Source organism: Cimex lectularius, unplaced genomic scaffold (genome assembly GCF_000648675.2).
Source record: "Cimex lectularius strain Harlan isolate CLEC.00 unplaced genomic scaffold, Clec_2.1 scaffold71, whole genome shotgun sequence".
NCBI lineage: Eukaryota > Metazoa > Arthropoda > Insecta > Hemiptera > Cimicidae > Cimex > Cimex lectularius.
Genome location: NW_019392655.1, coordinates 509,085 through 524,700, shown reverse-complemented (window position 1 = coordinate 524,700; position 15,616 = coordinate 509,085). Strand labels below are relative to the sequence as shown.

At 35.3% G+C, this 15,616-nt stretch overlaps 1 protein-coding gene across 1 annotated transcript; it reads right to left on the bottom strand.

Annotated features, from left to right (window-relative positions):
• Positions 1-2,175: 2,175 nt before the first annotated feature.
• LOC106668288 lies at positions 2,176-10,623 on the bottom strand. The gene is made up of 8 exons (XM_014396900.2): positions 10,421-10,623; positions 9,643-9,772; positions 7,601-7,726; positions 7,361-7,494; positions 6,995-7,198; positions 6,644-6,945; positions 2,365-2,618; positions 2,176-2,303 (listed from the first exon to the last, which is right to left on the bottom strand). The coding sequence occupies exons 1-8, from the start codon at positions 10,469-10,471 to the stop codon at positions 2,278-2,280; spliced, it is 1,227 nt and encodes a 408-aa protein (XP_014252386.1). The 5' UTR covers positions 10,472-10,623; the 3' UTR covers positions 2,176-2,277.
• Positions 10,624-15,616: the final 4,993 nt, after the last annotated feature.

Here is a 15,616-nt window from a genome sequence, read left to right as displayed (position 1 = left end):
TATTTATTCTTGAAATTTGCATTTTGAATAGCTTGTTCGTTTCTGTTCATTTTAGTTTATCTGCTCTAAATTTGGTCGGACAAAAATCCAAAATTGCTGTTTATTGGCCAAGCACCACAACTGAGAATAAAACTAAAACCAGCAAAAAGACAATTTCATTGCACACAAGATTATGGAGGATCAGGAAGATCAAAAAGCTGGGTATTACCAATAAAAGAATTGCAACTCGGACAACCAGGTGGCGCTAAAGGCACCTCATCGGTAGTAAAGTCCAGAGCTTAGGGATTACTCAAAGATCTTGTCAGACAACAAACTTACCCTTGTTTGTTACTAGAACAGGGCAACAAAGATGCTGATAAATTGCCCAAGGAAAATTCGATGAGGATACTTATCAGCCCTGAATCTTTTTATGGCATTCCGAATCGCCAAAAACCCTCCATTACATAATGTATCAAGTCCTCTATTCAATGGGATTGTATTCGAGGAAAGAAGCATATGAAAAAGTTCATCAAAGGAACATCACCGAAACAGCACAGCTACTAAACATAGCATACAGACTCGGGGCAGCAGAAAAAAAGAAACATATCCCAGGAGAAGTAACAGTAAAATATGTCTTCAATTGGAAAGGACTGTGCAGAGAGTTTCTCTACTCCTGGGACTTAAATATTCAAACAGAAGGACTTAGGCAAAGCTTTGGGATCTGATAAAAAGTCTTAAGCTTAACAAAAAGCTCTAGATAATAATGAAGATTGCATCATAGGTATTCTGGACCAGTGTTGTTCAAAACTAAAAAAAAAACTGTATCTTGGTTAATTAAAAAGGATCCAATCTTTCAGAGAATGCCAGAAAAACAAGAGAAAAATTAATGTATAATTCACTAATTTCTTGGTCCGCTTGACCAATTAATATATTACAATTAATTAAGGTTGTTAGTTGAGATAAAAAGTCAATGACACGAGTGGGATTCGAACCCACGATCTTCGTCTAGATACGCCGCTGCTCTACCACTTGAGCTATCGTGACCTTGATCCACTAAAAACCTTAATTAATGTATAATGGAGGATAAGAAATTGCGTCATATCCTTTATAGTCTCCAGACTTGCCACCAACAGTTTACCACTTCCAAAAAAATTAAAAAATGATTTTCTGAAAAAAAATTCCTGTCAAACATCCTAATTTTTGAGTGTCGTGAACAGAGGTCAAACCAATACTTTTTTCATATTTTGATAAATTAAAAATCCATAGCCTATGCCATTTGAACCCAGAATCGCATGTTAAGTGTGGTAAACTCATTCACCACATCCCACAATATTAAATTTAAAATTAATTAAGGTTTTCAGTTGAGATAAAAAAGTCAATGGCATGAGCGGGATTTGAACCCACGATCTTCGGCTAGATACGCCGCTGCTCTACCACTTGAGCTATCGTGACCTCGATCCACTCGGACACTAACTTCCCGGAGAACTTTCCAGCAGACCACGAAACTAGTGAATTTAATAAGCTTAAAATGAAGCATACTTCACTAAAGCTCTCCGTGGCCATTTCATTTGTCGCCGAGAATCAAATTGATTACACGACATTTGAAAAATGGCAAAAAGGAGGGAAAATTCGAAAGGTGGGGTTGAGGTGGGAAGTTAGTATCCGAGTGGATCGAGGTCACGATAGCTCAAGTGGTAGAGCAGCGGCGTATCAAGCCAAAGATCGTGGGTTCTCATCCCGCTCGTGCCATTGACTTTTTATCTCAACTGAAAACCTTAATTAATTGTAAAATATTAATTGGCCAAGCAGACCACGAAACTAGTTAATTTAATAAAATTAAATTTTAAACAAAAACCTTACCACATTATACTTCCGAGCTAGGTCGTGTATTCATTTTTCTAAAATTGTTTTAAATAATTTTGATATTACTTTTTTCTTTTTTAAATACACAAAGTTAACATTGAAAAAAGGAATTTTTGAATAACAACAACAAAATTATATTCTATTCCAATAATTATACTTTTATATACTTCATTATAAACAAATTTTTCTTTTGTATGTCTTAAAAATATATTTAATGACTAGGTTAATCCCTTAGGTTTGCTGATGAAAAAATAGGACAGAATAACGCAGTAAAAATAAATTATTGTGTTTTTTTTTATGCTAGGAAATGATATTCAATATACAAGTCCTTCCTTTCATGTTTAAGTTGTTTAATATATATTACCAAAAAAAAACAAGTGCATTACCTTATGCATGAATAAGCAAAACACTTGTTTCGACAATTTTTGTTAAAATTCAATACAACCTCCTTGGAGCTCTCTCTGAAAAAAATAAGAATTTACTTAGAGTTTAATTTCTAAATTTAATATCTCAAAAATTTACTTGTTTCGCTAGAGTCGCTTTCCCACATTTTATGGCCGTAAGAAGAACTAGGGACGACCGAAGAACTAGAACGAGACAAATTCACCCTCAATTTTGGTTCGTAGCGTATTGAATAGTCTGGAACAGGTATAGGTGGTTTTGGCACTCCTTTAATTGTTTTGAGTTCGTGCTTTTTTGTGCTAAGTTCCTGTGGATTTATGTACGACCATGGTAACTGATTGTTTAGTGCCCCGTTGCCTGTGTTTTCATGATGTCTAAAAAAAAATAAACTAATCACTTTCAATTAAAAAGGATGATTGTTAGATAAGTTAGTGTTTTCTGTATTTATACAATACAATTTAGTTATTTTTATTTTGGTTAATAGTGCTTCAAAAGTAGTTGTCGAACAACCTAAGTTGCCAAGTTGCCACTATACAATTTTTTTTTTTTTTCAAATTAATCTCAAACAAAATTACAAGTATTATGCCAAATTTCAAACCCTGAACTGGCTGTGGCAAACACGAGTCAAACACCCTAACCACTCAGCCACCACAAATCCCAAAATAGGCAAGTCTTCCGAAAATGAGGAATTTTTCCAAATATAGCCTTAAAAACGTAAACCATTAGCTATCTACTTAATTTTGGAAAGTGGGGGAGGGTACATTTCTTGAAAAAGTATAATTTTAGTACAAAACCTGAATTTTCCCCTAAAAACAAAATTAGTTTGGCAAAATTAAAACTGAAATTAAAATTTTAAAAACTTTCTCATAAAAAACATACTTTTGAGTTCCAAATTATTAAAATTTGAACTTGATTTTAATTTTTTAGAATAGAATAGCTATTATTAACTTATAATTTGATCGTTACTGATCATTTTTGGTGCCTATGCTCGCTAGTTTGGTCTGACAAGCATTTTGGCATTTTACCTTCTTGGTAGACCACAGACCAAAATTGCAATGATAAGTGGATGAAAACATGATCGGTAACGACCAAACTTGCTCACCCTGCAGACCTCATGGACAAATTTGAGAATATTTTAAAATTCAAAATAAGTATGCAAAATTGTAATTTAATTATACATTTCAGAGAAATTTTTATGTTTTCTTTAAATTGTTTTGTTCTAAATCAACTCAAAGTACAATTCACTAGTTTCGTGGTCCGCTTGACCAATTAATATCTTACAATTAATTAAGGTTTTCAGTTGAGATAAAAAGTCAATGGCATGAGCGGGATTCGAAAAATCCATTGAAAAATGGCAAAAAGGAGGGAACATTCAAAAGGTGTGGTTGAGATGGGAAGTTGGTGTCCGAGTGCATCGAAGTCACGATAGCTCAAGTAGTAGAGCAGCGGCGTATCAAGCCGAAGATCGTGGGTTCGAATCCCGCTCGAATTGACTTTTTTATCTCAACTGAAAACCTTAATTAATTCAAAATACAAAAGACACTGAGCGATTTTATGCTGAAGTTTGTAAGTAATGAACCTGTAGGTCATTACCAATCATCCTAGTCAGAGGGAAATGCTTCCATCTTTATTTCATGATTGGTATTCACAAATTCAAGATTGTCAGTTCCCGTCCAACATCCAAAATTGAGATCAAAGCCAGCAACACCACATGAGATTGCATAATACCGAAATGTTTTTGACAGAGAAAAATGTGGAAAAAAATACCGGGATTATAAGAGACAATAAGCGACATTGAATATCTACAATTTGGTAGTTTCCAATAATTTTGGATTGCCTATCATCACTATTTGGTCGGGTACATTTTAGCTTTTTGCTATCATTGGACCACAATTTTTTACACTGTGAGGTCTGCTAGTGTTGAACCGGAAGTTTACTCTTTCCCGAACAACCTAGTAGTCTTAACCTCACTGGTATGTAAGAATCACACTTTTTCATCTTCATTTCACAGTTGGTGTAAGAACTGACAAAAGCAACACTGCAGATGGCGAAAAGTTTAAATGACACAGACAAAAAGAGTACGGATAGGTAGACCAAAAATTATTGGTAACAATCAAACTACATGTTCATCACCTTCACCACCCTGAAGATCACACAGACAAATTTTACAATATCGTGAAATTCAGAAACTAAATTTCAATTCTATACTGTGTTTACAGAATATTTATTTGTATATGTCTGTTTTCAGTTTCAGTTCTAAATGATTTCAGCGATTTCTGGTTGTGGTCTGAAAGTGATGAACCTGTAGTTTGGTTGGAACCAATCACCCTGATCTGGCAGTAATTCACAAAAAACCAAAATCAAAGGAAAAACCAGCAACATGCACCAAATATGTTTCTTAAAACAAGTAATTCATTTTGGCCCGCCTATCTCTGTTTTTGTCATTTCAGTCAATTTAAGCTTTTTGCTATCATCAAGCTTTTTACTGTAAAGGTGATTAGCTTAGTTTGAATTGACGAAACTATCATGGTAGATGGTGAAAAGTTAAAATTTACCTGACTGACTAAAAGAATAAGAATAGTCAGATCAAAAATGACCAAACTTCAGGTTCATCACCGCGAAGACCACATGAAGAAATTTCACAGTATTATGAACTTCAAAAACTAACTACCTAACTTGATACTCTAGTTATGTATTTCAGAGTATTTGCATTTTCTGTAAATCACCTGAATGGCCATTCCATGGCCATGGTAACAACCAAACTACAGGTTCATCATCCTGAAGATCACATGGAGATTACAATATCATGAACTTCAAAAACTAAATATTCAATTCTGTACTGTATTTAGAGAATATTTATTTGTGTATATCTGTTTTCTGTAAATTGTTCTAAATGATTTCACAGATTCCTGGTTGTGGTCTGCAAATGTTGAACCTGCAGTTTCGTCGTTCCCGATCACCCTAATGTTGTGGTGTTAATTCCCAAATATAAGATCAAAGAAAAAATCCAAAAAAATGCCAAAATGCCTTTCTTAGACTAAACATTACCAATAATTTTGGCCTTCTTATCCTCGCAGAGTTCAGTTGGGCGCATTTCAACCTTTTCTATCATCCAAGATTGTTTTGAAATGAAGAAACCAAGACTGAACATGGGGAAAGCTAAAATGTGTCTGACAAATCAAAACGATCAGAAACAAACAATGTGATGAACCTGTTGTTTGGCCATTTTAAATTATTACTAATACATAAGTTATAAATGCATGTAGAAGTACATGTGTGTATATTTATAAACCTTGAAAATTTCAAATTTATTGATTTTATATTAGAAAATAAGGTATTTTCAGGATACAGGCTTGTTCAGATCAAATGTTATGTTGGCGTCAGCCATCTTATTTTAGAAATATGCTTTGTTTTGGATTAGAGTAATCTCTAATCCAACTCCCATGCTCCTTACAGTCCCAGTCCTGCTCTACTCCTAAGATAAAAAGTGTCCTTACACCTCTCTTTAATCTCATTTGTTTCTCTCCTTTATTAATTAAAAAAAGATTTAAAATCACGCGACTCTCCGAAAACCCTCTGTGCTTCTACATCGCCCTCTTCCACCTGAAATCATCTGATATTAAGCGACGAGGCCAGGGGAATCGGGCCCGATCTCCCTATGTTTCGTGCAGCTGTCATCTTAAGGAAGGTGGTAAATCTCTTATAAATCTTTCCTGTTGTTTATTTTAATTTAGAATTTTTCATAAATTTATTATATTAACTTTTCATTACCATTTTTTTGTCATTATTATTTTTTCATTCTTTTCACGGCATTGGCCGTAACATTGGTCCTCCGGGCCGGATGAACCAGCGACCTATGGATACAGTCCTTTTCTTTCTTTCCATGGCATTGGCTGTAACATTGGTCCTCCGGGTCGGATGAACCAGCGACCTATGGATACAGTCCTTTTCTTTCCACAGCATTGACCGTAACAGTTAAGTTAGACTAAGTTGTATTGTATATTTTTTAAAATTATATTTGTGTTTTATAACAGTTCAGGGGATTGCAATGACCAAGTGGTTAGGGCATCCAACTCACCACAGTAGCAATATTTTAATTGATAATAATATGAAAATTTGTAAACTCGTTTGGCCCCTTGTCTGTGACAATGTTGGACATTAAGCAACGATAAGAATTATTTTACTTAGTTTTACTTATAACAGTCAGGAAAAATGTTTCTACTAGTTCATGGTACATGTTAATCTTATACAATTTGATGGTTCAGTTAATTAATATTATGAATAAGAGTGTTAGATGGACATAATAAATCTCTATTTCTCTGGGCTTGGTAGTAGAATAATAAAAACCTTCTAAAATTATCAATAAATCACAACTGTCATTATCTATAAAATAAATTACCCTCTTCTGTAAATAGGAGAGTTCTGGGGAAGCGCATCCGTAGTGGGCCTTCCGTACACATCGTAAACATTGTTTGCGGATTGAGTTCGTCTTAAAGAAGGCTCCCTCATCATTGGGGGTGGCGGGATTTCTGAGATCGGAGACTGAGGAGAATCGGGCTGTTCAGCGTTTCTCAAGAAAATCGGGCTCGGCGTCAGTTTCCTCTGATCCACTCTTGGGAGGCCGGATAGGATGACGTTGCTTTCTGAAGGGTTGAACCACCTCGCTCCCACTGGATCTATCGGGCTCACCCTGGTCCCTGACTGGATAAAATTATAACTTTTTTTTAACGTTTAATAAAATATAACATACCTCGATGAATTCAGAGGTCGGAGAGACTTTTGAAACGGAATGAGCAGCCTGAATTACGATGCCGAGTAGAATCAAGTTAATTAACCAAAATATGATCCCTCTCGAGAACAACAAAGCCATTATTATTGCTGGTACTACAGTTATGCCATTTGCACCAGGCACTTTTTCGGTTTGATTTATGAATTTCTCATAATCAGAAACTGTCTGTAAAATATAAAATATGTTTCTTTAATAAATACACAAAATATTTTTTGTATATAATAAAACATGCGAGTTGAAGCTTGATCATCATCTGACAGAAACTTTCAACAATCATGACTGACTGTCTGTATGAATGATGATCAATGATGATTTTTCTCAATTTACCATAGTCTGCTTAATGTCTATTGTGTAGATTATAAAAGCGACAAGATCGATTATTTGTATAGTAGCGGCATTGATTATCCAAGGATAATAAAGGCATATTCCCATCTTTCCCTTGATCTTATTCATAGCGGCAACTGTAAAAAAATATTTATTCGATTCTTAGAAAATGCATTAAATTTTGTCAACTATGTGTGGAAACAGGATTAAAAGGAATCGAGACTGGTTTGTTTACCTATTTACCTATAAGTAACACTGATGTTGGAATCCATAGTGAACTTACTACACCATAGATCAACATCCAGTAGTAGGTTCTTATGGCCGATGGTGCTTCGACTAAAGGCAATCCCGGTGGAGCCCTGCATGATCCTGCAAATAACAAATACATCCGAACTCATCCAAAAATACTTTAAGACATTTTTATTTCATTTAATAAAAACGGTATAAAAATTTGATATATTGACAAAATTTTAACAAATAAATGTTTGTCGCCCAGAATTTCCCCAAGGCTAACTTATTTGCATGTATTACTATGCATGGGCATGCTGTTTTTAAATTATCTCTTGGCCTTGCAGTCTGTCACACTATTTTCAGAATCGGATTTTACATAACAAACAAAAAATGTGTAAACACCAAAATAAGAATTTGAATATTCACACCATTCATGGCATAATTAACTATAAATGATTGAATAATTATTATAAACTTGAAAACTTTAATTTTGGAAATTGTAAACTGCTGTCTTGGCCCATGGATGTGATCAACTCGTGGCACAGGAAAGAAGTTGTAACTCTACTGAACAAAACTAAATAACATTACAGCAGAACATTTTGCCTGTCATTAAATTTTAAATTAAGCAATCCCAATAAATAAAATCTACTTGAACAAGTTAAAAAAAACTTGCCTGTTGATCTATAAGGCAAAAGTTTGGTTTGGTGAAATTTTAAAATCTCCCCTTTCACTCTCAAACTCTCTCACCCTCTCTTATCTCTTATCTCCCTCTCTCCCCGCACCCCTTCTCTCTCACCCAGTTTCTCTACTGTTTTCTGTCTTTTCCTTTCTCATTCTCCCTTTCACACTCACCCTCTCTCATTTTCTCTTTTTCTCTCTCCATCTCTCACTCTGTCCTTCTACTTGCTCACTTTCTATTTCCACATAATCTCACTTGGTTCTCTCTCCCCCCTCTCTCTCAATCCCTAGCATTCTCTCTAGCACACATTCTCTCTCTGATTCTCTATTCTATCTCTCTCTCTCTCTCTCTCTCTCTCTCTCTCATTCCATATCATTCTCTCTACTTCCCTTTCTCAATCTCCCTTTCACTCTGTCAATCCCTATCATTCTCTCTTGCACACATTCTCTCTCTCTCTGATTCTCTCTCTATCTCTCTCTCTCTCTCATTCTCTCTCTCTCTCATTCCATATCATTCTCTCTACTTCCCTTTCTCACTCTCCCTTTCACTCTGTCAATCCCTATCATTCTCTCTTGCACACATTCTCTCTCTCTCTGATTCTCTCTCTCTCTATCTCTCTATCTCTCTCTCTCTCTCTGATTCTCTCTCTGATTCTCTCTCTTTCTCTCTCTCTCTCCTTTATTTCCCTTTTTCTCTCTCCTTTTCTCACACATTATCTCTCTCTCACACACACACACACGCTCTCCTTTCATTCTTTCTTTCTCTTTCACCCTCTCACACTCTGTCTTTCTACTTGCTGACTTTCTCCCTCCACATTCATCTCTCTAGGCTCTCCCTCTCTCTCTCTCACTTTCCCTCTCTCTCTCTATCTCTCTCTCTCTCTCTCTCTCTCTCCATCTATAAAAAAAACTAATAAAATTAAACTGTAAAAAATTAATACATTTAAAGTAAAGCTCAAAAATAGTTACATTACTTCAAATGAGATAAGTGAAATATTTGTGCTTATTTTACTTGCAATTAGTCTTGTTCATAAGTTTTTTTGCAGCATTCTCTTTATTTAATTTTAATTGTAATTTTTCTTTTTTATATATATATTTTTAATTAATGTTCGTTTGTTTTTTATTATGTTTTAGTACACGTTCCGATTGTAAATAATGATGTTAGTTATTACAGTGTAATGTTGAAATGTTAATGGATAATTTTTATTGCTATGTAAAGCAGATTTTTTAATGTTATAACGTCCAAGAGACCTAATTTTGCGCGGATAAATAAAACTCTATCAATCAATGACTCAATCTCTCTCTCTCTCTCTCTCTCTCTCTCTCTCTCACACACACACACACACACACACACAAACACACACTTTTAAACTTACCTTTGAAGTACGATAGGTAGAGGAGGCGAGAAGTCGTGATTCTTTCCTCAAGGCGGAACGGGAAATCCACAACGCACCCGTAAATAGCGCAGGAATAGATCGCCAGGAGGGCCCAAACAATCCCTTGAATCTAGATGCAAAAGGAAAAGAAAAAGCGTGTCAAAAAAATTAAAACAAAAAAACCCGTCGACTTGATAAGAAACTCGAGATAAGGCTGAAGAGCCTTTTTTCTCCAACATAATAGTGTCATTTGGCAAACAACACTATTATAAATGTTTATTTATCGAGAGATGTGATATGTTTTGAAATAGCGGACTTTCAGAAAGATTGACCTTTTTGTTCATTTATCTGAATAATTTTTTTAAGTAGAATATAGTATATAATAATTTTAAGGTATGATTCTGTTTATGTTTTCGCGATTATGCGAGACTTTTCTTTTCTTAGCTTTATTTCTTTCTTAAATGAAAATATTTTATGAAGCGACGCAATGGATGCATTTTGCATTAATCTGTTTTTCTGTTTTTGTTTTTTAAAAGATACAATTCGATTGGAAAATACAAAGAAATCAGATTTTGTTAATGATTTTTAACAGCAGATTTTGCTTAAGATATTTTGTTATTTCCTTAAAGATCAAGGTGTTATATAATTAAATAATATTGAATGTTGTGTTTATATTTCTTTAACCGATACGAAATGCAGTTTGGTTGGTTTATTTTTAAGAGGAATTTTTTTTTAGAAATATTATTTCGGATAGAGAAAAGGACAAATGATGATTTACCAGGGCGTATATCCCTGCACAAATGCTCGCAGTCCTATGGCTCTCCTTCATGGTGTCATCACTTCATCACTGCAACAACACTTCTGCCCCTTTTCTGTTTTTATCTCCAGATAAGATATACAAGTACACCTGTAATTAATGAATCGGCTGAACAGGGATTTGTCGGCGCCTTCGAAACGGACGAAATCCGTCCCGAAGCCACGTGCCACGCCCACGGCGGATATTCCGCAGCGATGATTAAATTAAAAATTAATAAAAAAATTAATAAAAACACCGGCGGAGATAATATCGGGAGATTATCCCAATGTGATTTTCACCCGGGTGTCGACTGACGGCCCTTTGATCCGCCAAGTGGGGATTGGCCTGATTTTCATAATTTGACGTTTCAAAATTTTTTTTTAAACTTTAGGACGGTTTTGGGCGGTGACTGGTCTCTACTCGAAGATAGCGTGAATCGGGTTAGCCGTATCAAATGGAACTAATTTTTATTGTTCGATAATACATTTATGAATTACAGGCCACGATAAGTTGATGATGCACAGATGATGCCCTCATTACCATCAGACAAATAATAAATAATTTAATTACAAGTTAATGCACTAAAGCGACTGCGTCTATGTTTGTCAAGACTTTTGTCTTTTGACTAACTTTAACCTAACTTCGCAGTTGTTGAGGCTTGAAGCACTGGACAAGAAGGAAACCACCAGACAGGACACCGCGATCTTCAGAAGACCCCCCTCAATGCTAAGGCTTTGCGCGTACAAATCAGATGCCCTCATTACCATCAGACAAAAAAATAATAAATTCTCTCTATAATTTAATCACAAGTTAATGCACTAAAGCGACTGCGTCTATGTTTGTCAAGACTTTTGTCTTTTGACTAACTTTAACCTAACTTCGCAGTTGTTGAGGCTTGAAGCACTGGACAAGAAGGAAACCACCAGACAGGACACCGCGATCTTCAGAAGACCCCCCTCAATGCTAAGGCTTTGCGCGTACAAATCAGATGCCCTCATTACCATCAGACAAAAAAATAATAAATTCTCTCTATAATTTAATCACAAGTTAATGCACTAAAGCAACTGCGTCTTTGTTACTCAACTTTTGGATTAACTTACGTTAGCCAACTTTAATCTAACTTCGCAGTTGTTTCTGCTAAAGATTAGCGGCTTTAACGACCGCCCTTGGATTTTTTTTACCAAATTAACCGCAGGATGTAAATATATAAAGAATTAAAAACACATTATAAAATTCTAAGTTTATGAAATCGACCATCTAAAGAGCCATCCACCATGTCGAAACCGCCAGCTGGCAGAAGTTGATCTGCCATTTATTTTTTAACTATAATCCCCTTCCTGTATGTTCAGATGTGAATAAAAAGCATTAAATGATGTGGAGAAATCCACATGCCCCAGAGCCTCGGAGGCTTGAAGCACACCAGGAAACCACCAGACAGGACACCCCGATTTTCCGAAAACCCCCGCTTCAATGCTGAGGCTTTGCGCGTACAAATCAGATGCCCTCATTACCATCAGACAAAAAAATAATAAATTATCTATATAATTTAATCACAAGTTAATGTACTAAAGCAACTGCGTCTTTGTTAGCCAACTTTTGGACTAACTTATGTTAGCCAACTTTAATCTAACTTCGCAGTTGTTTCTGCTTAAGATTAGCGGGTTTAACGGTTGTCCTTGGCTTTTTTTTACATTAGCAACAGATAACCATACATTTATAAACAACTAAAAATACATACAAAATTCTAAGTTTATGTAATCGACCAGGCGTTCAAAGAGCCGCTTACCCTGCCGAAACCAACCAGCAGAGGAAGTTAGCCTGCTATTTATTATAAAAAAAAGAAAAAAAAATTAGTTGTGTGAGGGCGAAATATATATTTATAGATTTGAAAAGAATGCAAATACACTTTAAAAAAACGAAAAACTTGTGTTGTGCTTTTGAAAACCCAAATGCATTTTGGAAATGGGTCATCTCTCGTGAAAAATTAATTTTTTGTGCACCATAACGAGTTAAACCTGTCCAAAACAACGTTTTATATCCCACGAGACCCTTTTCTAATAGAAAAAGAAAGATTGGTAACTATTCTAAAAAATTTAATACTTTTTTCTCCTGTAAAATTTGAAAAGTTGGAGATGGCCCCTTTACAAAATGAGTCGTCTCTCTCGTGAAAAATTAATTTTTTGTGCACCAGAACTTGTCAAAACTGTCCAAAACGACGTTTTAAATCCCACAAGGCCTTTTTTTATAGGAAAAAAGATTGGTAATAATTCTAAAAAATGTAATACGTTTTTGGTTTCTCCAGTAAAATTTGAAAAGTTGGAGATGGCCCCTTTTCAAAATGGGTCTTCTCTCTCGTGAAAAATTAATTTTTCTGTTTACCAGAACGAGTTAAAACTGTCCAAAACGACGTTTTAAATCCCACAAGGCCTTTTTTTATAGAAAAAAAAAGATTGGTAACAATTCTAAAAAATTTAATACGTTTTTTGTTTCTCCTGTAAAATTTGAAAAGTTGGAGATGGCTCCTTTTCAAAATGAGTCGTCTCTCTCGTGAAAAATTAATTTTTCTGTTTACCAGAACGAGTTAAAACTGTCCAAAACAACGATTTATATCCCACAAGGCCTTTTTTTTAATAGAAAAAAAGATTGGTAACAATTCTTAACAATTTAGTACGTTTTTTGTTTCTCCTGTAAAATTTGAAAAGTTAGAGATGGCCCCTTTTCAAAATGGGTCGTCTCTCTCGTGAAAAATTAATTTTTTGTGCACCAGAACTTGTCAAATCTGTCCAGAACACCGATTTATACCACACAAGGCCTTTTTTTTAATAGAAAAAAAAAAGATTGGTAACAATTCTAAAAAATTTAATACGTTTTTTGTTTCTCGTGTAAAATTTGAAAAGTTGGAGATGCCCCCTTTTCAAAATGGGTTGTCTCTCTCGTGAAAAATTAATTTTTTGTGCACCAGAACTTGTCAAAACTGTCCAAAACAACGATTTATATCCCACAAGCCTTTTTTGATAGAAAAAAAAATTGGTAACAATTCTAAAAAATTTAATACGTTTTTTGTTTCTCCTGTAAAATTTGAAAAGTTGGAGATGGCCCCTTTTTAACATGGCCGATTCAGCTATGTCGGGGGTGCACGAAGGAAACGTTGAATTGAACGTGGTCACCGGGCAGCGTGGGTGTTTGCAACTTATTAATATTCATTACATTATTAATTATTCTTTGTACGTAAAGTCTTAGTTGTAATGAAAAAGTTAGCGTCACGAGCGGGATTCGAACCCGCGACCTTCGGCTGGTAGATGCTACATAATGTTCTATAATTCATGATTTGTTTTGACTGATGTGCTTTGATAACATTACACCTACATGACTTATGACTCCAACTTCTTCCTCATGCTATCGGCTCATTTTACATACTTTGGTTAATCCCAAGTGCTCAATTTGGCACCGCCCTCCAGAGCGAATTGAAACCTGGCCATCTGAGCTGTGGTGTAAGAAGAGGTTTACGAATCGGTAGTCGGGCCATGGTACATGAACCGGAAATTTTCTACTGTAGTAGTTTTGCTCAAAAAAGACGAACTTCGGCCTGAAAGAACGATTTGCTGAAGGTTAGACACGCCGTACCCTTTACGATCGGCCATTTTGTAAAATCAAGCCCAGGTTCCAAATGTTTCTTCAAATTACAATTTTTTGCGGAAGTCCTTAACTCCGGCGTGTGTTTATTCTATGGAGAAAAATTGGAGAATGTAAAAACACCTTAATTCCATGTAAATTTAACCTGACTGAAGATTCATACCGCCCGTTTTGTCATGGAAAGCGCCTGATGTCCGAATTCCGGCGTTGCCGAAACAAAATATGGCTTGGAAAAAAATATGGCAATCCTTTTCAATTTATTAATATCTATTTGATAAGTAATTAATTGAAATTGTGTAAAATAATTGTTTGTCTGGCATTACAAGTTGTTTATGGAGTGGGTGGTAAATAAGCAGTCTGTCTGTCTATTTTCAGATCATAGGCATAAAAAAAAATAAAGCAGTATGTCCATTGTCCAGTAACTGATGTGGGCGAAAAATTGATAGACAACCATATAAGAAATTAAAATAGTGTGTACAGACAATGACCACCAAACCAGAAATGACTATAACGATTACAGCTTTCGTGTAAAAGAGTACTGCTGATGGATGGCTCTCAGGATCTGACTCATCTTTACTTGACTAAGAATAGGCATTGTCAGGTTGACATACACTTACTTTCTGGCCAAAGTATCCGGCATGTAGAGAAAATTGCTTGATATGACCCACTTACTTAAGAGGTGAAATTCATTGGCTCTATTTACAGTGCATAGGAATGCCATCCAATATGAGAATTGAGTATGAGCATGGCAGCGAGTATTTGGGTACCCTGTTCTGATTCTTGGAGGGTTTTTTTGTTTGTTTTTTTAAACAAGGGTATTTCAACTATGAGGTTATATGAATGTGATGCAGGTATTTGAAAAAAAGCCTATTTACATGTCGGTTTGAATGCAAGACTGTTGGATTCGAACCCACGACCTTTATCATACATCATCAAAACATTACTACAACTGATTTGGACATACGGTCTAGAACTGTGGGAAACTGCTAAACCTTCCAACATCTAATATTTCCGATCCTTTCATCACCCAATCCCTCCAATTCAACTCCTCACATCACACTCGCAACACCCACTCATCCCCAATTGACCTTATCCTTCCGCAACATACAACCTTAAACTCTGGAACCCCCCTTTCTGTTCATCACACCGCCTCCTTTTCCTCCTTCAAATCACCACGTCTCCCTCCAAACAGAGACTTTAAGTTAATATTTAATATTTTTGTTTAATATTCTTGTTATTGTTTCATATGGCTTGCCTTACTTGTATTTGTGCCAAGAATTAATTTCATTTTATTTTTAATTTCATAGAAGAAGGAACTGCCTTTATTTACTTCATGTCTATTATTCTTAGGGGACAGCAGTCCCAAAATAAAGTTATTTTTCTTCTTCTTCTTTCAGTTGAAAATTATCCATTTCTCCATATTATGTCTCCAATACTACCCTCCACAATGACTTGAAAATCCCATTTATCTAAAAATTAATTCTCCACAAATTTACCAAGTTCCACAATGATCTCTCCCATCACGCCTAAGCCTTTCATTTTATT